This window comes from Zosterops lateralis (genome assembly GCF_965231275.1).
Source record: "Zosterops lateralis genome assembly, chromosome: 11".
Lineage (NCBI taxonomy): Eukaryota > Metazoa > Chordata > Aves > Passeriformes > Zosteropidae > Zosterops > Zosterops lateralis.
Window position 1 is genome coordinate 10,051,615 of NC_139771.1, and position 26,362 is coordinate 10,077,976.

At 46.0% G+C, this 26,362-nt stretch overlaps 1 protein-coding gene across 2 annotated transcripts in view; it reads left to right on the forward strand.

Moving 5' to 3' along the window:
• NCKIPSD (NCK interacting protein with SH3 domain) overlaps positions 1 to 26,362 on the forward strand; it is a 52,320-nt gene that overhangs the window by 7,654 nt on the left and 18,304 nt on the right. For both annotated transcript variants that reach the window (XM_083869660.1, XM_083869661.1), the window contains exons 2-5: positions 14,953 to 15,065; positions 15,812 to 16,013; positions 20,386 to 20,473; positions 22,611 to 23,236. In XM_083869660.1, coding sequence (XP_083725786.1) covers positions 14,953 to 15,065; positions 15,812 to 16,013; positions 20,386 to 20,473; positions 22,611 to 23,236 — 1,029 coding nt within the window. The remainder of the gene's footprint in view (positions 1 to 14,952; positions 15,066 to 15,811; positions 16,014 to 20,385; positions 20,474 to 22,610; positions 23,237 to 26,362) is intronic.

Consider the following 26,362-nt stretch of genomic DNA (forward strand, 5'->3'; position numbering starts at 1 on the left):
TCTTCCTGAGATAAAACGTAAACTGGGGCTTTCATCTTGGTCATATCAGTAAGAGTTGGCTCAATTTATTTCACTGAAGAAGTGTATTTGTGTGCAGGCTTACAGGGCCTGTGAGGGCTGGAGGTGTTTGGTGTTGGACTGGAGAATCAACTGATCCTGCAGGGCTGATAATCTCTGCCCCCCAGAGCTGCTGTTGCTGTGTGTGCAGCTGCTGTGTGATGAGTGCTAGGTTTTGGTGGGAAGAAGGTCTTGCTTCCAGGGCTGACACTCTCCAGAGAGAAGTGGGTGCTGGCACTCTTGGAGGAGCCTAGTTTGTGCTTTTTCTGTGAGTTGGCACCCGGATCTGAAAAATCCTTATTGCATTTAGAGGCAAAATTCTCATTTGAAATGGCAGTCCACTGGAAATTCTTTCTGTGGACCCTGACTGACCTCATCACCTCAGGTCTGAGTCGCAGCAGGAATTGTGGGTCCTGGTCCTGCTTCTGGAGGAGCATCACTTTGCTTCCCCAGCCAGTGGCTCACAAATCAAATTTTGACCTTTAAAAGAGGGTCTTGGCTAACCTTATTTGTCTTGACTTTTATCACATGACAAAACCTTTGGTTTTAAAACCAGGGTTTTGAAGCTTGTCATGTGAGAAGCGGAACAGAGGACGCGATTCATGACTGCTTCTGTCTCTTCTCCCCTTTAGCCCCCATTGCATTCTCACCGCAGGGATATTGAGCACTATTCTAGGGAAAGCTCTGTCAGTGCTGACTAGACATCAGGGCAAATAGAGTTGTCCAAAAGACAAGACCCACCACCTTGGGAGGGGAGGCTCAGCTTCATGTGAGATCATCTGTGTTCTTGCCCAGCAATGCAGAACTTGTGTGGCAGAGCTGTTTGCTTCCCTTTCGAGGGAGCAAAGAACTAAAACTTGTCCTCTTTTAGCATGAGGCTTAGGCAAGAAGGCAAAATAAGATTCTGTAAGCTTTTTAGAGTGAGGTGGGAAGTCCATGGGTTTGTTTTTCATGGTTATTTGCTAGCCTGTTGAAGTTGTTTAGAAGAAGTTGTCACTCCTTTCCTCCTTGGAAGCTGCTTGCTTCTTGTGAAGCCCATATCCTTCCTCCTGTCCATCTGGACTAGCTAAAAGGGCAGTGTCACCCAGCTGCTAGTGCAGTGAGCCCATTCCTCTGACTCAGGCTGCCTTTAATGCTAGTGGGATGTGCTTTTGAATAGGGATCTCCTGTCATGCCAATGGTGGTGGTGGGGAGCCATCTGTGCCCCTTTGTCCCCCTTCACTACTCAGGCTGGGGTGGTGTGTGTGAAAGTGGCCTGCAAGGTGTTGATTTTTTCTGTGATCTGGAAATGCCACCATAGGCTGATATTTTAGGTTGTTCAGCTGCTCAAGAGTTATAATTAAATTTTTTTTAAAAAAAATCAAGCTATTGGACTAGGCATGCTAGATAATTCCAGGCCGTGGGTTGTTTCTTGCTAAATCACTGGTTTCAAGTTCAGATTAGATCTTTTCTAGGTAATAACTATTAATTATTTCTTGGGATTTTTTGTAGTACAAATAGGGACAATGCCTTGTAGTATGGAAACCTTGGGGCAGGCCTCAACTCCAAACCTTCTGTTATATTGAAAAAACCCCAAAGGGTTGAGGGAGAAAATGAGAGGCAAGAGCTGCAAAAACAGACACTCACCCACAAGGAGGTGGGAATTGCTGGGCTTATGAAAAGGTCTTTGAATGGCTTGATGAAAGGGTCTTTGAATGCCTGTCCCTGAGGTTTGTGGCAGGGGCCATACCTCCTCAGCTTCTGATATAGTTGGGTGTCATCTCCCGCTGTTCCTACTGCCTGCTCCCCCTCCACTGCCCTTGAGTTTACTGGCCAGGAGGCTGAGCTCAGCCTCTGAGCTTCATCCTCTTTCTCTGGAGGTGGGCAGAAAGAGGTGATCTCACATGTAGTATGGACTACACAGGTGCCTTTCACCCACTTGCACTGGGGAATGGAAGTGGTTGGACAGGTTTTTGTGGTGGAGGGCTCTCTGTCAGCAGAGTTTAGTCGGTGTCAGTGTGCTGCAGTGAGAACCAGGGCAGCTCCTGTGGAAACCAGATGGCCACCTAGAGACATCAAGTTGAAGCTCTCCACTGAGGAGACAAACGCAAACTTCCGTGGCCTCTGAATCTGATGTGGTGACAATTCCTTTTTGTGTAAACTGTGAATTCTGTGTCTTTCCAGATTTCCTTTTTCCTTTTCCGGAGGAAAGGATACGTGTTTGCAGGGGGACGGATGGACCATTGTTTGAACAATGATTTGCATCCAAATGACCAGCCAGAAGACGCGTCCATGGTCCCTTTCCCTCTGTGTTCAGGTTTAGCTATCCCTAGGGAATATCTGGGGAGAAATTCAAATATCAGGGAAGTCCACATTTTTAGCATGCTAAAAGAATAATTGCATGAAATTCCAGCACCTCAAGTAAGAATGATGATCATAAATAATTCATTACCTACTTACTGCAGAAGTTTAGGGACTTCCCTGAGGCTGGCCAAATCAAAGTATTTATAGATGAAGATTTCTCCCACTTGACATCAAAAAAACAATGTCTGAGTTCTAAGCAATGAAGTTTTTGCCCTAGAATCACCTTTATTGACTTAAACTGGAAACTCCATCCCAATTAGTTTATTTTTTTGAATTGATTTCATGTGTCTGTCTTCCATTAGCTTGATGACAAGAGATAGCAGCAGCATTGAAATAATTGTGCAGTTGTTATCAAGGGACCTGCACAGTATAATTTTTTATATCAGGAAAGGAAAGAAACCTCTCCAACATCCAGTTTTGGGAAGCATCATCTTGCCTGTGGTCTTGGGGGCTGCCTTGGAAGCATTGCCCAGTGATGTGGGACAGCATCTGAGCCTTCTATGCATGAACACATGTGAACTGGCTGTATTTTTTGAGCTTGAGATCTCAAAATCATATTAAGCTCTGATCACTTCAAAACCTTTAAAATACAATTAATATTTTGTTAATGATTCAGCATAAATATTCTCTCAACAAAATTTCCTGTTGGCAGTGTTTGGTCTCGTGTGACTGTGGATGGATGTGGAAGGCCACACAAACCTCGTAGCTGGGCTGAAGGGAGTTAGGAGTGGTGAAGGGTGATCAGCCCTAACCTGAAAGAGTTTAGAGGGATGGGAAAGAGAAAACATGCACGTGAATTGTGCAAACCACGCAGCTTCAGAGTTACTGTCAGCCTTTGCTTGCTGTTAGGCAGCTCCAAACCTGCATGCAGGAGGTGAGCTGAGTCCTGGCCATCTCCATTCCTGCAGGATTTGTCCCACGTGAATGGGCTGGGAAGATTTCCTGAAATATGGTGGTTTGCTCTCACTGATGCCTCTGCGTGAGATGGGTGCTGATACAGGTGAACGTGGCACGAGAAGAATCAGATGCAAGAAATCAATCCTGTGATGAGCCATGGGAGATGGGAGCAACTTTTGCACAAGGGAAATGAACAGCCTAACAAATTCAAGTTTTTCTGTTCACTGCCTCAGAAAGTGAGGAAAACAGGATTATGGCTGTTTTGCTGCCTGAAGCACAATGTCCTATGAGGACGTTCTCCTCCTGTCCCCATTTCTTTGTGTTTTCTGGGGAGCCTGTGCCACTCTAAGCTGCGAAAGGAGATGGGATTAGAGATTGCAGCTAAAGCAGAGGCTATTTTTCTCCTGCAGATAGTGTGGGACACTAATGAATTGCTTTTCTTCTGTTACTCACCTCTTACTTCCTTATAGGTGAAATGTCAGCAAATCCAGTTGAACCCTTTACTTTTTTTTAGGGTAAAAAAGCCCACAGAACAAACCCCAGAATTTGTTCTTAAACTGAATCTGGAGATAACAGCAAGTTAGCCTCATTCCTTTGAAAAACAGAGGTAAACTTGCAATTCTCAAGGTACTTTTCTAGGTCAATGAAAACTGACAGTCTGTTGAAGTTTTGCAGCACAGAAAAATAGTTTCTGCTGTCTGCCAGTCAAAAACAACTGCAGGATCTTTAATTCAAAATTTTCTGGGGTTTATTTTGGCTTATGTTTTCTTTATGATCACACATATAACAGTGTAAGGCACTGCTGCGGATCTCAGTAGTATCTTTATTGGTTTTGGGGTATGAATTAGCTTAAGTTTTATCACTGTCCCCATAAAGCTTGATTGCACTGACTCGCTGGATTTGGTGAGAGTCAGGAACAGAAACATCAGCAGAAACATCCACTTTACAGAAAATAAATGCAGGAGCAGTTCTCAGCTAACAAGGATGTGTGCACACTTGGGTATTTTGTCTGTGACCAATTAGCATGATCTCTCTCTTGACAGTGCAGCATGTATTATGGAGTATTTCAGTCCCTCCTTTCCTTCTCCATTGCTGCCCTACACCTCCACCCTCAACATCCTTTAAATGGCTTTGCTGTATTTAGCTAACACACCTAACTTTGTGTAACTCTTGTGTATAGCACTGATAAGCCAAAAGCATGAATAACATCCCCTGTTCCATAGTGCTGCTCTGACCATGTTAAACCCATGGCACAGGACCCTCTTTTGGAGGATGTTCCTTCTTGCCATAGCTTTACTGTGGCCTGCCTGAAAGCAAATGAGCATGCGAGGGTTATCTTTTATAGTGAGTCTGGTTGTTACATTGTTTAAATCCCAGAATGAGTAATCTGTACCAGTCTAAAGTCATGAACCCTCCTGTGGGCTGGAAGAAGCCTGCTGGGTCTGGGCATGCTGTTCTGCTTAGATGGGGAACTTGTTTGGGATTCCCATGTTGGGAAATACGTCCCCACCAAAGAGGAGATGTGATTCTTCCATACTGGTGGGAGCTGTTCATTACAGCTTGAAAATTCTGGGGGAAGTCGGTTGGGTATCCTGGGGTTTCCCAATACTGATGTTTCAAATCTTTGTGCCTGTGACCCAGAGGGGGCTCTGGAGAGAAGCAAAGTTGCTTGTGCGATCCATATTGTGGGAACATTACATGGGCACCTGCTTTAGAGAAACCTTGTAAATATGCTTGCTCTCTTGGGTCCTTTGCCTATTAAACAGCATTAGTGGGAGAAGTCCTCAAGGACCTTGGTTTATCTTTTGTGCTTAGGAGTTGCATGAAGGGATGATAGTAAAAGTACTGTTTGCAAGTCACCTCTCCACCTTGGAATGAGTTTTGCTCCATGAGAATGTGGAGCTGCTCTCTTTGAACAGAGGGGCAGCATAAACCCAGCCATTATGTCTTTGCTTGCAACAATTCTACTCCTGGTAAAAATACTCAGGTTTTTCCATATGGTGATCTGGGGGTCATTTTATTTCAGAGGAGGACACACACGTGATCTGGTAACACAACATGGTAAGTTGAGTTCCAGGTAGGATGGACCAGTAATTTGAGGAAGGGGAATGCTCATTACAGAGGACAACACTGGATTTTCTCTGTAAGTGTGTATTCTGATCCTGTCCTGCTGGCTTTCTCTTTATTTTGGGTGTGTGTTACAAATGGATGTAGGGGTTTTGATAAGTCCTTGCCTTTTGTCCAGGCCTGTGGCAGCAGGCAGTAGCTTTATTGAGGCAGCCAGCACCCCAAAACCCACTCTCATTCACAAGTTCCTTAATAATGACTGATTCAGTCTATTATAGAATGAATTATTTATTTAATAGACACAAAACTAACAGACCTAAGACTTAAACTAATACTACACAGGAATAAGGACAAAAATAGACTATTAGTAGATATATACAATGTGGGGTTAAAGCTACCTATAAATTTTACAGCTAGTGAAGAAATAATTAGGATTCGGTGTATCTTACTATCCAGTCATTGGTGGGGCACACATTGCGATCCTTCCTCTCAGTTCCCAGGAAAGTAACCACAGAATCTGCACCCAAACTACAGGGAGAAGTCTCAAATGCTTGTCAGGGTGTGTGTAAAAGGTCTCTGCCTCTGTGACAACTCATGTGTCTTTTATAGTTTGTAAAACAGTGCCTCTCATTCAAGAATATTTCTTTTATCTCTTCCTACATCTGCTGTCCAGACTAAGGTGTTGATTCTTAGCTGAGGTCTGAGCCCTTTTGGTGCCAGAGATGACCCTTTGCTGGGCCTTTCAGCCCAGGTTCTCTCTTTTTGCACCAGCTCTCTGTAGTAGAGAAGGGGTGAGGTAGATATCCTGCTACAGTGTGCAGGGAAGCTGTGTCCCTTGATGGCAGAGGAAGCAATGCTTATTCTGCATGTAGAGTCCAAAACACAGGAAAATTGTTTTCTATCCAGACTTTTAACTGATCCTGCAGCAGAAAGCTGCCTTTGATCCTCCCGACTAGAATGATCTTGGGGGAGAACTTTCCAGGGCATCTCTCAGGTTTGCTCACGGTGTACAAGACAGGTTTTCATCTCACAGTGACAGCTTAGCAGGAAAGAGCCTAGGCTGTGCCAGGCCTGGCAGTCCTGATCCTGGTGCTACTCAAAAGATCCTGGGGATTCATGTCTGGTTTACTATTTTGTGCAATTTACAACTGTCCAGGACTATAACTAGCTGATGACTTTTCTGTGTTTGCCCCTTAAGGATGGAATCTCTTTTCCCTCATTAATGGCTTTAATGAAGCACATACAGCTGTTCATCCAGTGGATAGTAGAAAGTGGCACTTGTCCTCCATGTGGCAGACTCAAATCTTTCATGCCAAGCCCACAGGCTCTGCACTTCCTTGGATGGTGGCCTGTACACCCTCCTTGCCCCTTCTCACCTTGCCAATGTTCCTGGGTTGTACATCTCTGCCTGCTGCGTGTCTTCCCATGTTCACTGGGACTGAGACAGCAGGTCAATTAATTTTGCATTCCTCCATTTTCTGTCTGTATAGGAGGCACTTTATAATTTGCCCATGGTTTTAGGTTTGGGCAACACAGTTATTATGCCCAAAGCACATCATAACTCCAGTGTGCTGCCTTCTGACTCTTGCCAGAGTGCTGGTCATGGAACAGAGAGGATTTGGGAAGAAAAGCTGATAAATCATAAATTCCTGTGCAAGACGAATCACGAGTTACTGCCTCTTTCTCAAACATGTAACTGCAAGCTGTTACGTCAATACCCATCTGTGGCAGGCAGGAGGAAAGTCCCTTTTGGTTAATACATACGGGCACCTTTGCATCTGTCTTTGGGCATCAGATGAATTGACAGTGTAATTGCATATTTTTCTTGCTTGGCCCCTGGGGATTTCACTTACTTGATGCTCATGTACTGGAATGTGCTCTAAGGCAGGGGTGAATCGGAAGAGAAATACTTCTCTTGATCGTGGTAGAAATTCAAATTTTTTTCATCCTGTGTTTTATATAACTGTCACCTTTCTGGCATTTTGCTACAATCTCTGCTAAGGAAATAAATTGTGTGGGGAAACTGAGCCTTCCTCTTTGAATGCCAGAAGAAGAGCCAGGACTTGCAGAGTTTTCCAGTCTTATCCTTTCCTCTAGGCTCTGACCTTGCTCCTCGTTCTGGCAGCTCTTGGCAAACCTGATTAACTGCAATGACAGTTTCTATGGCTGGATCTTTATCCCACATCCATGTTTTTGCCAACTCAATCAAAACAAAGATGGGCCAAGATTAGCACCTTGCACTCTTCCCAGCACTCTGGGAACTTAGAAATTAGTTGCATTTTTGATCATAATTAATATAGAGGCTTTCTTATAGACCTATGTGAATTTTGTGCAAGTGATCTTGGAGCTGTCCTGAATCTTAGTGAGGAAACAACATCTGTAGCAGTTTTTTGGGCTACCAAACTCTGAAGACTACACAAAGTCTAGCAAAACCCCTTCTGTTGGGCTTTTTTTTTTTTTTTTTTTTTTTACTTCAAATGCTAATATGTCAAAAGTCTTGGTGTACTTCTAGTGCTGCCCTGCAGTATGTTTCCTTCCACCTTGATACATCCTAGTTCATAATCCTGAGTTTTCATCAACACAGAGGCTATCTACTGTTTTCTTTTTCAGTGTAGATGATAACTCTAGTATGTGTATGTATATACATTTTATATTTATATATGTATCAGTAGACATGTAAATTGTTGTGCACATATGCCACGTTGATCATGGCAGATACTGCCTTGACAATTGTGTGCAAAAATGATGCTGAACAGGTCATCCTAAAGAGAGGGGCAGCTCTGTTGTCTGGCAGCTGTTCCCCTGGGGCAGGCTTGAGCCAGGGAAGTCCCCTGAAGCATTGAGAGCAGTAACAAATAAGGCAGCAGGGAACAGCAAGATATGTAAGTATGTATTGATTGTTTCATTTTTAAAAATTTCTGTCTCTGCTTTTATCCTCTTAGACTGTTTTGGCATGAGACGTGTTCTTGTTGCTGGAGAATGCAAAATTATAAGGGGAAGGAATCAGTGGCCAGTTCTGGTCATCATGGCCAGTAAACAGGGTCTGAGAGAACATGGCTGGAGGGATCTTGGATTAAGCATTTCCACCTCACAAAGTACAAGCGGGCAGTGGTGGGTTGCATGCATTCTGTTGTCCCTCAGCCTGTCTCTGCCCCCTTCTCCCTGGCTCGGAGGCTTCCTGCTCTTGGGAGAGAAATTGGTTGTGGTTGCTGTTCATCCCTCTACTGCCTTAAGAGTTCTGTTTGTTCCAAATGTCTCTTGTGCCTGTACTGTCCCTAGTTAGTGTATCTCTTTGCCAGGAGCTCTGGCTTTTGCTTTAGTGTGAATTGCACAGCTTAAGTCCTTTCCCTGGCTATCCTTTCTTTTCATTTCCCATTTGTGCTGGCTGTCTGCTCAAGCAGCTGCTGTCAGCACACAGTGGAAAAACACCGATCCATGAGAAATGCACTAGCATATCAGCAGGAATTCCTGGGCTGCCTCTTTGTCAGAAGAGCTCAGCCATGTCTTTGTTTTCTTGCTAGCGAGTCTAAGATGCTGCAGGTTTGTTTGGAGCTTTTCTCATCTTATTTATTCAGTAACCAAGGCAGTTGCCCTTTGTTTCACATGTGTTTTTGTTGTGTGTTTTTAAGTGCTGCGAGGCACAATATCTTCATGTCGCCAAGAATCAGGTAATGCAACTCTCTTAGCCAACAGCCTGGGGACTAAAAATTTCTGATTTGGGCTGCAAAAAGGAAAGGGAGAGGAGCTGAATTTTCCCCAGCAATGCAAAAAACCAAAATTCAGCCCATTTGTGTGAGCTGTGTGGTCCCAGAGGGGCAACTCTGATCTGGCACACCACTCTGCCACAAAGGATAGTTGATTTTTGGGAATTGGTGCCACGATCATTTCAATCTGGAAGGAATAAATATGCAGAGAGTCTGGTGGTGACTGGGGGTGAAGGGCATGTGACCTGAGAGGTGGCGTTCCTCTCTTGATTTGTGTAACAAAGAACCAGCCTGTGCCTGTGTATGCCAGCAGGATAAATATATTAATTTCACCAGTGGTCTATGTCAGTGCAGCTGCATGAAAACTGAGCTGTCACTGGAGACAAAACTTTGTCTGTCCTTTGTTGTCATGTTGTGAAAGCTGGGGCAGTGAGATGAGGGTGAAGATGAGCAGCCTTGCCCGGGCACCCCTCTGACTGCAGAGGCAGCTGCAGACATGAGGGCACTGATTCCTGCACATGGAGAAGAGCAAATGCCCTTGATCTCTAAAAGATGGGGAGGCAGAAGGAGAAAAAAAAGCTGTTTTCTTGGATCAGCCCCTTGTGGAGGCAAAGAAAAGCCTGCCGTAAATTAATGGGCCACTTTCATAAATGTGGGAGCCTTGTGCATGCAGAGTGCCTCAGCCTGTCTGAGCTAATGCAGCTGTCAGCTTGCTTGTCTAGAAAATGCTTTTCTAAAAGGTATGATTATTCTAGACTGTTGAGCAAGTTCTTCTGTGTGAGTGCATTTAAACAACACCAGTGGTACGTGTGGAAAGATTACAAACAAAGAGAGAGGGGACAACATTTTCAATAGCCCAGGGAGGGCAGGAGAGGAGGTTGTACTGCCTGTACAATAAGGACACCTGTAGTGTCTTCTGAATTGCTCATGTCTCTCACCAGCTTGTGCGACACATGCTGTGCAGGTGTGCTCTTTTTGGGGAGACTGCTCCTGGGGCAGTGAGGATGACAGCAGTGTGAGGCATGGGGATAGATGCATTCCTGCCTCTGCAGGGCCATGCCCTGTGTTGGCTGTGCTTAGATACTCACAAGACATTCTGGAATGGTACTTCTTAAAACCTTGTCTCTTGCCATGGGAAAGGCATCCTTCACCAACCACCCTGCTGGCAAAGCACCTCAAGGCAGTGCTGAGGTCTGGCTCTGTCCTCATCAGGTGGGGAGGAAATTGGCAGCAGGCTCTGGGGATACCCTTTGTTTGCTTGTGTTATTAGCAAGGAGCGAGGAAATAATGATTTATTGATGCTTTTGTGATTCTCCTATACCAGGCTATGAAGGAAGAAATTGCACTTCTTGGATGATAGTCACGGTTCTAATTGAGCAGTACCATGTTCCTTGCAGAGCAGCTGGCCTGTGGGGTGCTGGTGGTACCCCTCGTTCTCTAATGCAGTGCCCCACAGCCAGTAAGGCCTGTGACCCCCAAGGGTCACTTGTCTGCTCTTCCCCTGCTGCTGGCCATCGCCAGGCTGGTGGAGACAGGCTTCTTATAGAGCCCAGCATTTCTCTGCTGCAGCATTGTTTGATTAAACCAGAAATATCTGACAGAGGGGGTGGCAGCCACTCCTTTCTGGGGGGCGGCACTGGTGGGAATGTGTTACCAATACCTCAGCAAATACTGTTCCATCTTTGTGGTATGTCGGGCAGAAGGTTGATGCCCCTTGGCCACAATCTGGGCATGATCACTCCATGCTGACCAAGGAGATGCCTGTGCTCACCCTGTGAAGGCCGGTGCCTTCTACTGCCATCACTGCCCTGTCTCTGCCACCTTCTCTGCCTTCCCAGAGTGGCTGGCATGGCTGTGCCTGTGCCTAGTGAGCTGCTAGTGCTCAGTGGTTGTTCAGGGGTCTGCCAACCTCCACTGTGCAGCCTCAGTAAATCTAGCTGAATTCCTGCGCTTTGCTTGGTACATCTCCTCTGATAACCCTCTGTAAAACAATGCCCTCTTTTATGCATTCCCTTGCTTCCATGTGAGCCTTAGCTTATGAACAGGGTTTCATCTCTGTAAGCCCAGAGCATAGGATGGGGCAGGACTGCACTGCAGGACTTTGGAGCTTTCTGCCTGCACTCCAGGGCTCTGCTCTTGCTGCCGCTTTGTGCTTCTCTCCTTTGCAGGCTGTAGAGCCATGCATGGCTGCCTGTGAATGTGTGAGCTGGATGTACTGCTCAGAACCTCTGCCTGCCTATGTCCCAGCTGCCAGCATCTTCAGGAATGAGTGCTGGGTGCAAGCAGGATTCCCCTGTCCTGCGGAGTGATTTATCTCCCTACATTGCACGGGGAGAACAGCAAGGTACTGCCGAGAACTGCTGTGAGCACGTGATCCCTTGGATCCTAGGGAGGAAGAGATCATAGCTGAGACCTTGGCAGGCCAGACTTTTGCTCCCTTGCAGTCTGCACTCATTTCAACTGCAATGTGCTTTTTCATATATCCCCTTTTAAACAAAACAGTGACATTTTAGTTAATCTGAGGAGTGTGCAGATTCCTTTGAATCTCATGATCTATCCAGGATACAGATTTTTTTTTTTTTTTTTTTTAACTTTATGACTACACCACAAGGGATCCCTGATGCTAGGTGTCCTACAAGTCCAGAATGAGAGGAAGGCTCTGCCATTTCTCTCACCACCCAACATGCACCCTTGCAACTCAGCTGAGCAAGGGAGATGGTTTATGAGCAGCATCAACAATGTCATAAACTGCAAGTGGCAAGTCAATGCTGCTTTTTTATTCCAGCCTGTTGACAGGGCCTTGTTAATAGACAGTTGGGAACAGAAATGAAAGGAAGGGGCACAGCAGCTAAAAGCCAGTTGTCACAGCACTGCTGCATTAGTGTGAAAATGCTGTGTTTTATCAGAAAGGAAGCACCCTCTCCATAATAAATGGCATTGCACAGCAAGGAGCAGCTCCATAGGAGCACTTCTCCTGTGGAGGCAGGTTGAGAGAGTGGGATTGTTCAGCCTGGAGAAGGCTTTAAGGAAACCTCATTGCCTCCAGTACTTAAAGGGAGCTTATAAAAAGATAGGCAATGACTTTTTACCTTGTCAGGTAGTGATAAGACTAAGGGAGTATGGTTTTAAACTGAATGAGGAGAGGATTACATTGGATGTTAGGGGAAAATTCTTTAACTGGAGAGTGGTGAGGCACTGGAAGAGCTTGTCCAGAGAAGCTGTGGATACCCCATCCCTGGAAGTGTTCAAGGCCATATTGGATGGGACCCTGGGCAATCTGGTCAGTGAGTGACATTCCTACTCATGGTAGGGGGTTGGAACTAGAAGGTTTAAAAGATCCCTTCCAACCCAAACCATTCTATGATTCCAGCCTGTGAATGGATTCCTGTGGACTGTGCTGATGTCCCCTCTGGAAGAGAGCAGAGATGCTGAGCTGTTCAATAGGGTTCAGTGCTCTGTACTACTATCTTCCCTGGGATGATCAGACTGAAAAAGGGTTTAAACCCATGTGGGTGAAAGCGTGGAACACTGGGGAGGATGGGGAGACTCATGTGGGAGTGCAGGAGGGCAGGTAGGGTGTGCAGAGGGCAGGGGTCTGTGGCACTCAGAGCAATACTGGCATTCCCCTGGAGACAGCAGTGCTGGAGACTTCTGCACTGCTCCCCTTTCCCTGAGAGAGGATGCAGCTTTCCGTAATTTTCTCCTCTCAGAAAATGAGGTGAGTTTGCTGAAATAACTTGCTGTTCCTTCCAACCCTCCTTGGAGTGTGTTCAAATACACTTTGCTCCGTTTCCTTAGTTCGGTAGTTAGAGGTGATGAAATGCTCCCTAGGCCATATCCCTAGGCCACATGGGGCTGCTTGGAAGCTTCATCCCAAAGCTGAGTTCTGAGCATTGGTTTCCTTCTTGACCTGATACTTTAACAAATTTAGTTTTATTTATAAAGTTTTCCCCAGTTGCTTTCTTCCCTATCTGTCTTTCTCGGGAAAACAAACCAACAAAAAAAACCACCTCCTAAATTTTTAAAAGCTGAGTATTGCAGAAGAGGCCTCTCATCCTCACCTTTTTTTCCCCACAGTCTGCGGTAGCTGTTAATTCACATTTGGTTAAGCAATAAACTAGGATATAAATAATACATAGCATGTTATCAGAAAACTGCATGCTGGTGTTATAGGGGCAGGCACTTTTGTCTCTGCCTGGGAGGGCTTCCCTTCTGTGCTCTGCAGCCCCCTAAGGCCAATTAAGGTGCATCCTTGATGAAAATCCAGCTGCTGCTTGGCTGGATAAATAGTTGCTCTGATGCAGGGAGTGGGGGCCAGAGCAAGTGAAAGAAGGGTTTAGTGTTCAGACAGCTGCAGTGAGCACTGGAGTCTGAGCATTTGCCTCCTCCCCTTGTACATGGACTGAGGCTGGAGCAGTGGGACTGAATGGATGGTGCTGGCACCAGTGACAGCTTATGGGAGACCTGTGAGTCAGAGACTCAGTAGTGGGTCCTTAGCCTTCTGCCTTAGTACTGTAAAGGTCTTTTCTCTTGAAGGCATGTCAACAGTTGATAAACAGCCTATTAGAGTGTCACAAATGTAGAAACCTGCTTTATCTTCCTGTTCTCCTTCCAGCCTCCTCTGTGAGCCCAAGGAGTGGTATCTTTGGTGTTTATTCTTTCAAGGCTGCTGTTTATTTTAACTGCAGTAACAAGTGCTGAGCCGGCTGGTGGGAGGAATAAATGTTGCTGTGGCAGCTTGGGTGGAGAGTTATTAAGTCTAAGTGCCAAGTCCTGCATTTTGGCCACAATAACCCCCTGCAGTGCTCTAGGCTGGGGATGGTGTGGCTGGACAGTGCCCAGGCAGAAAGGCACCTGGGGGTACTGGTCAATAGCTGACTGAATGTGAGCCAGCAGTGTGCCCTGGTGGCCAAGAAGGCCAACAGCATCCTGGCCTGGATCAGGAATGGTGTGGCCAGCAGGAGCAGGGATGTCATTCTTGCCCTGTACTCAGCACTGCTGAGGCCACACCTCGAGTGCTGTGTCCAGTTCTGGCCCCTCAGTTAAGGAAGGACGTTGAGACACTTGAGCACGTCTAGAGGATGCAACAAGACTGGTGAACGACTGAGGGAGCTGTGGTTGTTTACCCTGGAGAAAAGGAGACTCAGAGGTGACCTTATCACTCTCTACAACTTCCTGAAAAGTGATTGTAGTCAGGTGGGGGTTGTTCTCTCAACTGACAGGACATTAGGACACAGTCTTAAGCTGTGCCAAGGGAAGTACAGGTGGGATATTAGTAAACAGTTTTTTATGCAAAGAGTGAAATAGTCTTCCCAGGGAGATGGTGGAGTCACCGTCCGTGGATATGTTTAAAAAAAGACTGAATGTGGCACTTGATGCCATGGTTTAGTTGAGGTATTAGGGCATGGATTGCACTCGATTGGACGCTTTCAACCTAGTGATTCTGCGATTTGGAAAAGATGCTTCAAGTTACAAAACAAATATAAAAACCACCAAGAAAAAAGTGAGCAAAAACCCCAAAACAGCCAGAGCAGATATACTCTGGAGACCACCAGATTTCAACTGTCATATTTACAGTTGTGAATTTGCTCCACAATAAGGCAGCAAGAGCAGGAATAATTGGGCTTGGGATAAGCTTGGCTTTGTAGTGGGATCTCCAAACCTCCCTACAGCAGGCTAAATATTCAAGGCTACTGCATGATCCTGAAGCTTTGTCTATGGTCTCTCTGTAGGGATCATTGGACTTTGGTGCTTGTAACAGTGACTTTCTTTCCCAAACATAAACTCTGTGAGTTTACTGTACTGTGGTCTCTCCTGCCATAACCTGCGGTGCAAAAGAACTTCAGTTGAAGGGCACAGTAACATGTTGGATGTTGTTTCTCAGGTGCTGGAGCAGGATGTGGTTCTCCAGTCCATTGACCGTGCCATTGAGGCTGTGCACAATGCAGCCATGAAGAATGGGGGGAAATACAACCTGGAGCAGAGAGATGTCCTCCAGTAAGTATGATGGGCATCTGGAAGAGCTGGCGGATGGTGGGTGGTCACAGTGTCATTCTGTCCTTGGGGGGGATGTTGGATGTTGTTGATTTGAGCCCCTGTGCTGCGAAGTGCTGCTGCACTCAGAGAACTTCCCAGTGTTTGAGCTGGTGCCACTCCTGATAACTGTGTCCAGCAAAGCAGAGCTTTGGCCTTGCTCCTCTATCTCTGTGCATGCCAAGAAGAGGAGATTGTCAGCCACACTGTAGGCTTGGAAGAGAAATCCAAAACCTTTCTGACTGCATTTTCTCTGCTTTACCAGCCAGGAATTGTAGAGGGTTTTGGCATGTGACACAAAGTCTTTAATATGTTCTCAAATAATTGCTTGTGAGGAGAATTTTTGTTTTCTCTGACACCTCAGACTCTGTCCTGAGGCGTGCTGGTTTAATCTCGGTTGAACAGCAATTCTAAAGTGCAGGCAATTTCTGAAGCTTGCAATGCAATATGTGACTCTCCCCTGAGGAAGAGGCATTCTTCTCCAGTGAACTGATGAATAAATTATGGGCTCTTGCACAGCCTCTTCCTTCCTTCCTCCCCCAGAAGTGCTTCCGTAGCTGTTAATGAAACTGGAGTTGGTGTTCAGAGTAACGTAGCCCATTCTTGTATTTATAGCCCAAATGCAATAAATCATTAAAGACTAATTTAAATGTTGCAGCATGGTCACTCCCTTGAGCTTTGCTCTTCCTGATGTCATCGTTCTGTTTCAGAAAACTGATCCATCACCGGAAGGAGACTGTGTCCCGTAAAAGCCACTCTCCCACCCCGCAGGGGACAGTAATGACTCAGTCCTCCAGTGATCACCACCTGGATGTGTCCCGGCAGCCCAACGGGGTGTGCCGGATGGGGTACGAGCGGCACCACAGCCTTCCCAACACTGAGTTCGAGGATGAGGATGAGGGTCTCTATCAGGTAACAGTGGCTGGACACTTTCTGGGTTCCTCCTTTGGTGGTGTGGCATTTCTTGTCCTGTTGAATAAAATGCCTGTGCAGCTGAAGTTACAAATAAGGTGTTTGTGCTGCTGACCTAGGATTACTGCAGTGTCAAGTGTTGGTGTCTCTAAGAAGTCTGGAGCAGTCCCTCTGCCGTTTACACTTGTCATGCTTTTTGGAATCCTCAGGGGTCCACGGTTTTATGGTAACATGCAAAATCCACTCTATATACTGTGTGACTATCTCTTGGCAACTTTCTAAAAGAGTTGCAGGCTCTCTGGAGAATGCTTTGAAAAGCAATTTTGACATGAGAAGTAGAGCTCCCTCCAAGCACTCAGAACTGCTTCATTTCCCCCTTGTTATGTCTGCACAAAATCATTGGTCCTTAAGTATTTTATCTGCTGTGGTTGCCTATTTATACTACTCAAAACAAAACAAAAAGCCAAAAAATCCCCAAAGATCCTGCTTTGTCTGAAGGTTGCTTATCATGATGAATTAAAAGCAAATTGCAGGAAATAAGATTTAGAGCAGATCTTTTTTTATCTCAGCGACAGGCAGTTCCAAGGTTACAGTGCGGCATCAGTGAGGCTTCCAAGCAGCAGCCCAGGATGAGGCTGTGGCTGTTGGGGATAAATGATGTGCCAGATTTCCCTGTGTAGGTGTAGCTGGATGTCAGGGCTAAAGGCGCCAAGCAAGGATGAGCGTGGAGATTTATTTATTTTTCCTACAGATGAGCACATGCACTATAATTTTTCTTCATCTCTCTGGGCTGAATGTTTGGAGGTATTGTGTTTATAAGGCACTGATCTGCTGTCACCCCTAGCAGATGAGACTTGTTTTATACTTGAAGAACTGTGAGTTTGGGGAGATAAAAGGTAGCTCTGGTTCACTTTGGCTGAGCACAGCAATTCCTACAAACCACCTCTTTCTCCTCAGTATTCATTTTTGTTCTTTGGCAGTCAAACTAGCTCCATTCTCAAGCCTGTACATTATGGGCTGAGCGAAGGGGGCACCTTACAGCCCATTCTCCATGTTGATTCCCTGTCTTTATCTGGTCTGTGGTTTGGTTGCTTGCCAAAAAGGAGGAAGATGAATTTCCTTGTCTGACAAAGAACTGTTTCTGTCTGGGTGGCACTGAGGATGCAGTTGAAGGGCTTCCAACTTAGCCCTGTGCTGAAAGGGCTCCTTGAGATTTTAACAGCTCAGTGGATTTCCTGAGTGCTTAGAAAATACAAAGTGGAGGAAGCAGCATTGCTTTGTTCCACTGGTTATGCAGTAGTCTAAGAGGAGACCTACTGAAATCTAAACTTTCTCACTAACTCCAGAGAAGCAGAGGTCTTGACCTGTGCCTTTCATTGCTTGGGATTTTTTTGGTGCATTCAGTGTTTGCATCTGAAAACCTAAGCAAAATTTGGCGTTTCCTCTTAGTGGTTTTGCTCCCAAGACTTAACTGGCTGCAGTAGTTGGTGAGGACATTTGGCTTCAGCTCCTCCACAGTCAGCATAAGGTGGGAGGCTGGAGCTGTTGCCATACCAGCTGCCAAGGGTGGAGGTTGGGCTCTTGGAATATTTTAGTCTGTCTGCTGCATTTGTGCATGCTCAGTGAGTTTGTGATGCTCATCTCCAGAAACCTTTGCTACAGACCAGTGTGTCTGGCTTGGCAGAGTTTGCCTGGAGGAGGTAGTGGATGGGAGATTGTTCATTTGGTTTACTGTTTTATTATTTTGTTGAAAGGGTACTACTGTAATAACATTGTTCCCAGGAGTCAGAGTGGTGGTGTTCTCTGGCTGCAAAGGGAATGGCAGTGTTGTGGTTGAGTCAGCTCATGTCTTTGAGCAGCACAGGGAGCACAGCCTGCTCTCAGTCCTTGCAAAAGAGTAAAGGACAGGCAGATGTGTAAAATCTGTGGATCTGAGGAACTTCACAGTGCCCTAATAGAGGCCTGGGGGAAGGGAGGCTTTTAACACAAGTAGAGTGGCTTCTCTATAAACCTTTGGTAAGGTTCCTCATCTTTTCCCCTCTGGAGAGGTGGGATCTGAACTTCAAGGACTCCTGCATGGTCACCTTGTGCATGGATGCTGCACAGAGGTGGGGGGGAGGGATTCCCTTAGGGAGTTTTGGTGTTGTACATCCTCCTGTTGGCCCCAAGCAGTGGCTAGGATGTGGGGTGGAGGGAGGGGATGGCCATCGGTTACACCTCACAGCTCCTGACCATGAGGCTTGGGCAAACACAGGGAAATTCCTGTGATGCTTCATGTTCTTCTTGCAGCTGCTTGTACTGTGGTGTGTGGCTGTCTAAACTGTAGGGGCTGAGCTAGCATTATCTGTACATCTATTAATTTAAGCACTAGCCTATAATAATTGTCTTAAACTTGTGTGGTAAATTTGGAAGGGCTAATGAAGCCATGGAAATACTCCAGAATGATCCAACCCTTGCTATCTCCACACAATGTCACGCATCTGTGCTAAGCTCTGAGCCTGCCTGTCTACTAAATCCTGCTGCCTCAGTAATCGTGGCTGTGCTGTGCCAAGCAGCTCCAACTTGTGTTGTCAGCTCCAGCACTCTGCAGACAGGGCTCTGCTTTCAGCGCAGCTGAGCCTTCTGGATTTGAGGCCAGCCTGCCAGCCATGCAATGCAGAGACCCATCCTGATCTGCTTGACCTCTCTCAGCTGTGCAGTCTCTTTTTGGACCAACACAGATAACATTTGAAGCTGTATGCAAGTATCAGATAGCATTCCACCCAGAGAACAATGTGGGGTGGATTGACAAGAGCCGAGGGTGCAGGCAGGGAGTCTGCAGCAGTGTCTCGTGCTAATTCACCAGCTGAAGGCACTTGTAAAGAAGTGACTTTTTATATGACATGGTATAAGGTTAGATATATTTGGTGTTGGGTGGGAAAATGGCTAAGAAATCCTTTTTTAAAGGTCTTTGTGCAAACTGCTGGGTCTTCACTTGTCTAGTGGATCTAGACATGGGCTGTGAACACATTGTCAACTTTTGGCATCAAGTCTTGAATATTTGAGGTGGCTTTTGAAGGTGCTTTATTTACAGGAATATCTTTGCTCCCATTTCAAATGAAGTTTTTGCCCTTCCTGGATCTGGGGCAAAAATATACATTTTTTCATTCTCTTTCTACTGAGCTATGTAAGATAGAGACCCTTCAGAGGCCTGTCTCAGATTTTCACTGTGGGGCGGCAGAGCTCTGTGTCCTGTGTGGTGTTTGTATAGGTCTATTCAGCAATGACAGGGCACAGAAAAACTTTTCTTCCAGGGCTAAACAAACCTGGAAAATTTTCACTTGTGATGGACTGAATGCCACTGTAGATTCCAAATGGTTGAAAGCTGGGTTACCCAAGACATTCAGATCTCTTTTCCCTTCCTGCGCTCCCCTGGGAGGATTGGCCACAGACAGTGACTGCAGTATCCCATAAAAGCAGAGGCACATTTGAGGCAGCAGACTGTAAATCCCAGCAGTCCTAAGAGGTCCCAAGCAAAGTCTCCTGGCCCTGAGCTGCTGGGCTGTGGGGACTGGCATATTAATGCAATGTGCTCCCACCTGGCTTGGCTGCTGTGTTCAGTGATGCCCTACAGATTAGAGGTTAGCCCTGAGGCTGCACCTTGTTGGAGTAATTGTGGGTGAACGTGATATTCACGATCATGGTGTTTAGATCTGACAGGAAAAGATGAGTGTAGGAGTCTGAGTCCGGGGCTTGTACACTGCTGGCTTGGCAGTCCTGGAAGAGACTTACACGAGAAACCCCAGATGTGGAGAGTTAATGCAACTCCCTGGCAAAGCTTTTCCCAGTGCATCTTGCTATAGGTAGCATAGTACTGCACAGAGGGTCAAACCCTATTTTCTCCCTGCTGAGCAGAAATAGCTTTGAAAGCATGGAAAAGGCATTTACATGTTTCCAGTCCTTGGCTTTGTCTTTCTGCAAGGGTATTTGTAGCTGATCTAATGGATCTCTCCAGAAGAGTGTGTAAATACACAGCCTCTGTGAAGCTATTGAGAGTAATGTGGAGACATGGTAAGTGTGTAGGATTGCATTTGGAATAAAGGAGGAGTAAATGCTTGACAGGTCTACACGACATATGTGCCATGTGCTGCTGAACACAGCAATTAAACAAGGGCTGCTTTGCCTGTCACAGGGAGGGGATGAAGTCAGTTTGAGTTCTCCTTTGTTCTTCTAGGAGGCCACCTATTAGCATCTGTCCTCCTGAGGAAACTGCCCCAACTGATGAGAGAGATGTAAAGACAAACCTACACATGCACATGAGAAAGAAGTCTTCGTAAAAGAGAATATCTTTATTGTCAACCTCCTTTGATTGCTCTGAAATCTTTTCTTATAGATCTCATCACAGGCTTGTCATGCTGCTCCTGTCACCCCCCCACCTCCAGAGAAGCGCAAGAACACACAGATTGCTGCTCCCATTAAAAGTAAGGACAAACTGCTCTCCAGGTGTCGGGCATGAAATAGACACTGGGTGATGTAACAGCCATGGGGCCTGAATGCTTCTGCTTTGTGCTTAGATGAGCATCCTTATCCATTCCCCAAATTCCTATATGGTTTATATCCTTACAAATATATCTATAAAATACATATAGCCTAGATACCTGTAGGTTTTAATGCTAGTGGTCCTGAGCTGATGACCAGTGCTCCTTCAAGCCTGTTCTGATTTGGGGGGGTCTGAGCAGCTTGTGAATGGGTGCCAGGTACAGCATCCCCCCACTCCTTCAGTGCTTGTGGCCCTGGGAATCATAGTGCTCTCCAAGGAGCAATTCTGCCTGCACACATGGCTAGTCTGGCTAGTGCACAACATCAGTGGTTTAAAATCCTTTTACTCCCACAGATACACCATGGCTATCTCCCAGCAAGGCAGAAGGAGCATTCCCTTGCAGTGCAGAGTGTGATACTTCACCAGGGGAACTCACTGGCTTTTGATGCAGTCTCAAGTCTTGTTTTTGACTCCCAATCTGTTGAGCACTTTCTTTGTACAATGGTTGGATTTCCATGAATTCAGTGGCCGGTGCCTGTAAGGAGCAGTAATAATACCAGAGACACATCTGCCTATGTGCAGCCCACAGGCAGAGGAGCAACTAGTGAGGAACACTTGAGAGCAGGACCATGGGGTCAGGGCAAGAGTTTCTTCATCTTCAGCATGATTGGGCCGACAGAGCAGTGCTTATCCTTCTAACTTATTGCCAGCTTGCCCAAGTGCTCTGCTGTGCTGTGATGTGATGCTGCTGGTGGCATTCAACCCATCTCAAGCCCACTTGTGTCCCCTTGTGTGGAGCAGGGCAGAGCTATTGACTTGCAGGTACTTGAGACCTTGGACTGGCACCAGCTTCCTTAATGGTACTTAATGGTGTTGGGCCATTTTTCACTGGAGTAGTGGGAGTTTGCAAGGGACAGTTTCCTTCAACTCATTATTTTGATTTAATGAAGTGTGGGGGAGCTGTGATTCATGAATGGTCATGAGGAGGAGGAAAGAGGGATGCTGAACCTGTGTGGAAGTGAAGGGCCTAGTTTTTCTGCCTAGCTGGTGTTTGCTTTAGCAGGAGTGGTGGATGGACTAGTGGAGGGCTCCAAGCACTAATGGAGGAGGAAGGGTTGGAGTTGCCTGCCAAAGGGCAGCAAAGGCATTTCACATCAGTCCCACTGCTCCTTCCTTTGGGCATGTGTGTATGTGAGTAACTGCCTTCCATGAGAGCTGAGCTCCCCATGGGGTGCAGCTCCTTCTCTTCCAGCAGTAACACCAGTTGCTCTTGGAAAGCTCCAGCAAGCCCACTGTTTGTCCAAGTAATTGTTTCCATAGTCAGGGAAGAGCTTGAATACATTTCTGCCCACTAGAAACTAATGGATAAGATTTACCAAAACTATATATAAGACCAGGTTAAAGGAAAGAAAAATCTTAATCTCTCTTTGCTTGTTGTGGATTTTTTCCCTTGGAAGGTGGGATTTCCACTGCTAGAGCTAGTCAAAACTAGAGGTGGGGGAAGAAATACAGTAGAGCAGTGTGCAGGCTAGTGAAATCAGTGAATGCTAGCAGGGCTGCAGGGCTTGTGATCAAATGTTGAAGTGCTGAAAAGGAGGGACTAAAGAGGTTGTCAATCAAGTGTTTCCTGCACTGTCAGTGCTAACTGTGATGTCTGTGCAAGAGGGAGGTGCAGGCTTGTGTGTGAAGCCTGTGTTTTGCATTTCTGAGGCACCATCTTTCAAAAGTGAGGGCTTACGTCCTTAACGCAGAAAAAGCCTAACCCAGGGAGAAAAGACTTTTCTGTCCCTTAGTTCTGTCCATCTCTCCCTCCCTTCCCCTATGTAAGACACTAAGCCCTTTGAAGGGTATTCATCTCAGCAGAGTAGCTTTTCCCTTTCTAAAGAGGTGATTGTGTGGGAATGCTCCAGAGAGAACTGGTACAATTTTGCTTTGAGGTAAGCGAAGCAGGAAGATGAGTTAAACTGCTCTGGTCAAATGCACAATGAGCCTTTTAATGGACTGTGTTGTAGCAATTTGGGTTTTTTCTCTTTTCCTTTGATGCTGTTGCTAAGGCGTGTTTAATTGTTCCCTTTCAGATGCTGTTGAAATTATTCCTGGGTCAGGTTCTAGTGCCGCCTCTATAAGCACGACATCCCTGGATACCTTGTACACTGCTTCTTCTGTATCCGAGACAGCTCTCCCAACAGCCACCTCCAGTCCTGCCAACACTCCGCCCCCTGTCCCAAGCCGGAGTGTCCATACCACGATCACACGCAATTTGGACAGCGGCTCTGTGAGCCATTCCCGTTATGGGACTTCCCCAAAGGATACCAGCAAGTCTCCCCAGTCCAAGAGGGCTGCCCCAGCACCACCAGCTGAAGCGGGGGGGCAGAGGTCCTACAATGTGGATGGGGAGAAGACTTCTCAGGTAAAGAAAACTGCCCCGGCCCCCCCTGCAAGCCTGGATGCCTTCAGCAACCTCTGCCTGGAGGATAAGAAGGCAACTGGGGTGGAGGCGCTGCCAGCAGAACCCAGTGGCCTGGTGGCCTCCGTGCCTAAGACAATTGGTGCTGAACTGATTGAGCTGGTGCGCAGGAACACCCACCTCAGCTACGAGCTGTCCCGTGTGGCCATTGGCATTGTCATCGGCCACATCCAGACCTCCATCCCCACAACCAGCAGCATCATGGAACAGATCCTCATCTCCGTGGTGGAAAGTAAGGTAATGTGTGTGAGGATGGAGTGGGGACTGCTGCACACCGTCTCCAAGCATCAAGGATTAGGTGTTATGAGCTCAATGAGCTTTTGATGTTTGGGATGAGAAATGCAGTGAGATCCCAAATGGAGAGGTGCTAGATGGGGGTAAATGTCCAGCCAGGGGAACCAGTGGTTTAAGCCAGGTCGTTGCACTGTTAGCAAAGAAGTGGAAAACAGGTGAGTTTATTCACTGGATGAGCTGCAGATTTACAACATAACCTTGAGTTGGAGAATTATCTTGAGCTTGTTCTAAATAAACATTATGTCAAAATAATCCTATATTTCTCCTTCTGCATCAGTCATTGAAATGTGAAGTGCACCTGGGCAACCCTCTGCTTTAGCTGAAGGGATAATAAATTTCAGCTCCCACTGCTCAGTGCAGCCCTGAGGAGTGTGCATCATATAAACTTGTAAGATTGGAATTCCATTGCTAATGGCAAGGTCATAATGCACTGTTCAGAGGCATTTGAATATGAAGAACTAATGGCATTCAAATTTTACATCAAATTGTAATCTGGTTGACTGTTTGCACTGAATAGAGGGCCCTCTAAGCAATCATCAAGTCTCTGTTTGTGGCCATAACCCAGTGGTTAATTGCTTCCTTCTCCAATAACGATGCCCTGTCAATATGTGATCTAGACTCAGCAAAAAAATTTAGCTGTTTCAAGCAAATGTTCTGGCTTTCTCTTGCATGCTGAGAAGTTCAGTTTTCTGATATTTGCATCTTGTCCAAGATTTGAATATTATTTTTATCATTAATACCTGTACTCAGGATACAATAAGCTTAATTCCACAGAAGTTATTAAGTGCCAAGTTTCTGCAGACAGGATTTGAAAGCCTCAATTTCATGGCCATTGCTGAAGACCAACCTGAAAAGGATGGGAAGAAAGTGATGCTGGTGCAGGGAGGAGTATGGATCTTCTGGTACCTCATATGATATCTGTCATCTAGGACATCTGTGGGATTTTGAAATGACCAGTAATGTATGGAGACACAGCAGAAGATTCTGTCCCATCTCATAGTATCTCATCATACATGTCTTAAGCAGTACTGCTTTCAGGAGAAACTGGATGGGCTTGCACAGTGCTCAGGAGTAAATGTTGTGGATCTGGTGTGCATTTTTTTCTCAAGTGTCCTCCACAGATGATATATAGCTCTGCTGATATGTGGGGGCTTGGTCCCAGGTGAAGTTGTTCACCTGGTGTAGAAGACCAGCTCTAACAGTTAGAAGGATGGTCGTGTGTACTTGTGGGATGGCTGCACTGCTGTAGCTTCACTAGTGTGGTTTAGTGGTATAAATTATTATTGTTGACTTTGTGTTGCTCATTAGACCAAATCATTCCACAATCTCAGGGGTTTCCGTGTAGAAATGTTGCTGAGTTGTCAGTTCTGGGTCAAGGCCTTTTTTCTTTAATTTGTAGCTTCTGAAATCCCTTTACTCCCCAGTCCATGCAAACACATGGGCAACTCATCTCTTGAATATTTTTCAAGGTTTTTCTTCTACTCTGTAAATCAGAGTGAGATATCAGCTTTGATTTAAAGCTTAGGTCTGCTCATAGTAGATACTATACCTGCTTCAACCTTTTGTATCATGTTCTTTAATTAGTTATAGCCTTTCTATTCTTATTCCAGTCTTAATTTAAAGTCAGTTGGTTTACTAAATCAATTCCAGAATCCATTACCTTGCTTCTATCCCCAGTGCCTTCTGAAGGTTCAATAGCACTTCCATCTTATTTACCTTGCTGCTCCTCCAGTGTGGAATGTGTACAGGCACGTGGAATAAAAGATGCTGGGACAGCATCCTGTTGCTGCTTTTTGAGAGGTAATGTAAGACTAAGCTGGGGGAACAGCAAAGACAAGGAGAGTGCTGAGAAGCTCACACCTTAGGAAAGATCCTTTAGAGGTACCCTACTGTTTGGGGAACCCTGTTCTGCAGGAGCAAACATGCCAGGTTGGCTTCCTTTGTCAGCATCTGGCCTGGCCTTGGAAATGGTCTCTTCTTGTCCATGAGCTAGCTCCTGATAAATGTCACAGTGACTGGGTAAGATGCACAAAGGGACTAAAACCTCTTTTCAAAGGCAACACTACAGTGACTGTCTAAACTGGAGCTGGCTTTCATGGGAACTCACTGGAAGTCTGGACATACATAAAGATGCTTCCTGGTCTTTGGGCTTCTAGAGAATCACTTGTATTAATAGGTTTTGGTGATATGTGATTGCCTTCAGCTCTGTTGGATTATCTCCCATCTGAGAGGAGGGGATGTCATGTACTGTTGATGTCATGTCTAAGGAGGTTGAATTTTGCAGATTTGTTAAACTTAGTGTGAGACAACCAGAAGTGCCTAGTGCTCAAGCTAATTGCACCTTGAAAGGGAGAACTCAGAAACCTCTTACCTGCTTTTTTATTAAAATCGCATTGCTGTGTTGTAGTTGTGCCTCAGACCCATCTTCTGATTGCCTTAAAATTAAGCTTGAAAACTTCTGACAAAGATGTGTAATGTAGATTGGTCTTCTAGTTGAGTTCAGGCTACTAAGTGGGGTCAGACTATTCTTGGATATGTTGGAGATGGAGGAACATGTCAGAAAGTTGGTGTGGGAGGTGATTTTCTGGAGGGGGTTTCCCTTGTAGTGCTGGGCTGTGACCTGCTCCCAGTTGCCCATCACCAGCACCTGTTGTCCTCAACAAGCTCTGACAAACCTCATGGCTAATGTGGCTGAAACCCTCTCCTTTCCCTGAAGCTGCCTTCCTTTTCATTCATTGATTCAGCTTTGCTTAAAGGAGACCTGCCTTTGACAAGACACAAAGGCTGCTCTGGGGCTCAGCTTTTCCCAGGGGAGCTCTGTCTCCACACTCACCAGAGACAAGGGAACGTCAGCAGGGTGAGTACTTTTAAGGCCCAGTGCTTTGGCTGGGCTGTTAGGAGGACAACTCCTCAGTGAAATAGTGTAACAAAAGGGAATGTAGAGGGTGGGAGGAATGCATTAGTGCCTAGGCAGGCCTCCTCCTAGGTCATTTCTGGTAGAGCCTTTATGAAGGCAGAGTCTTTGCACGCAGCCATCCCGGCTCAGCTGTTGATGGTACCACTCTTCCA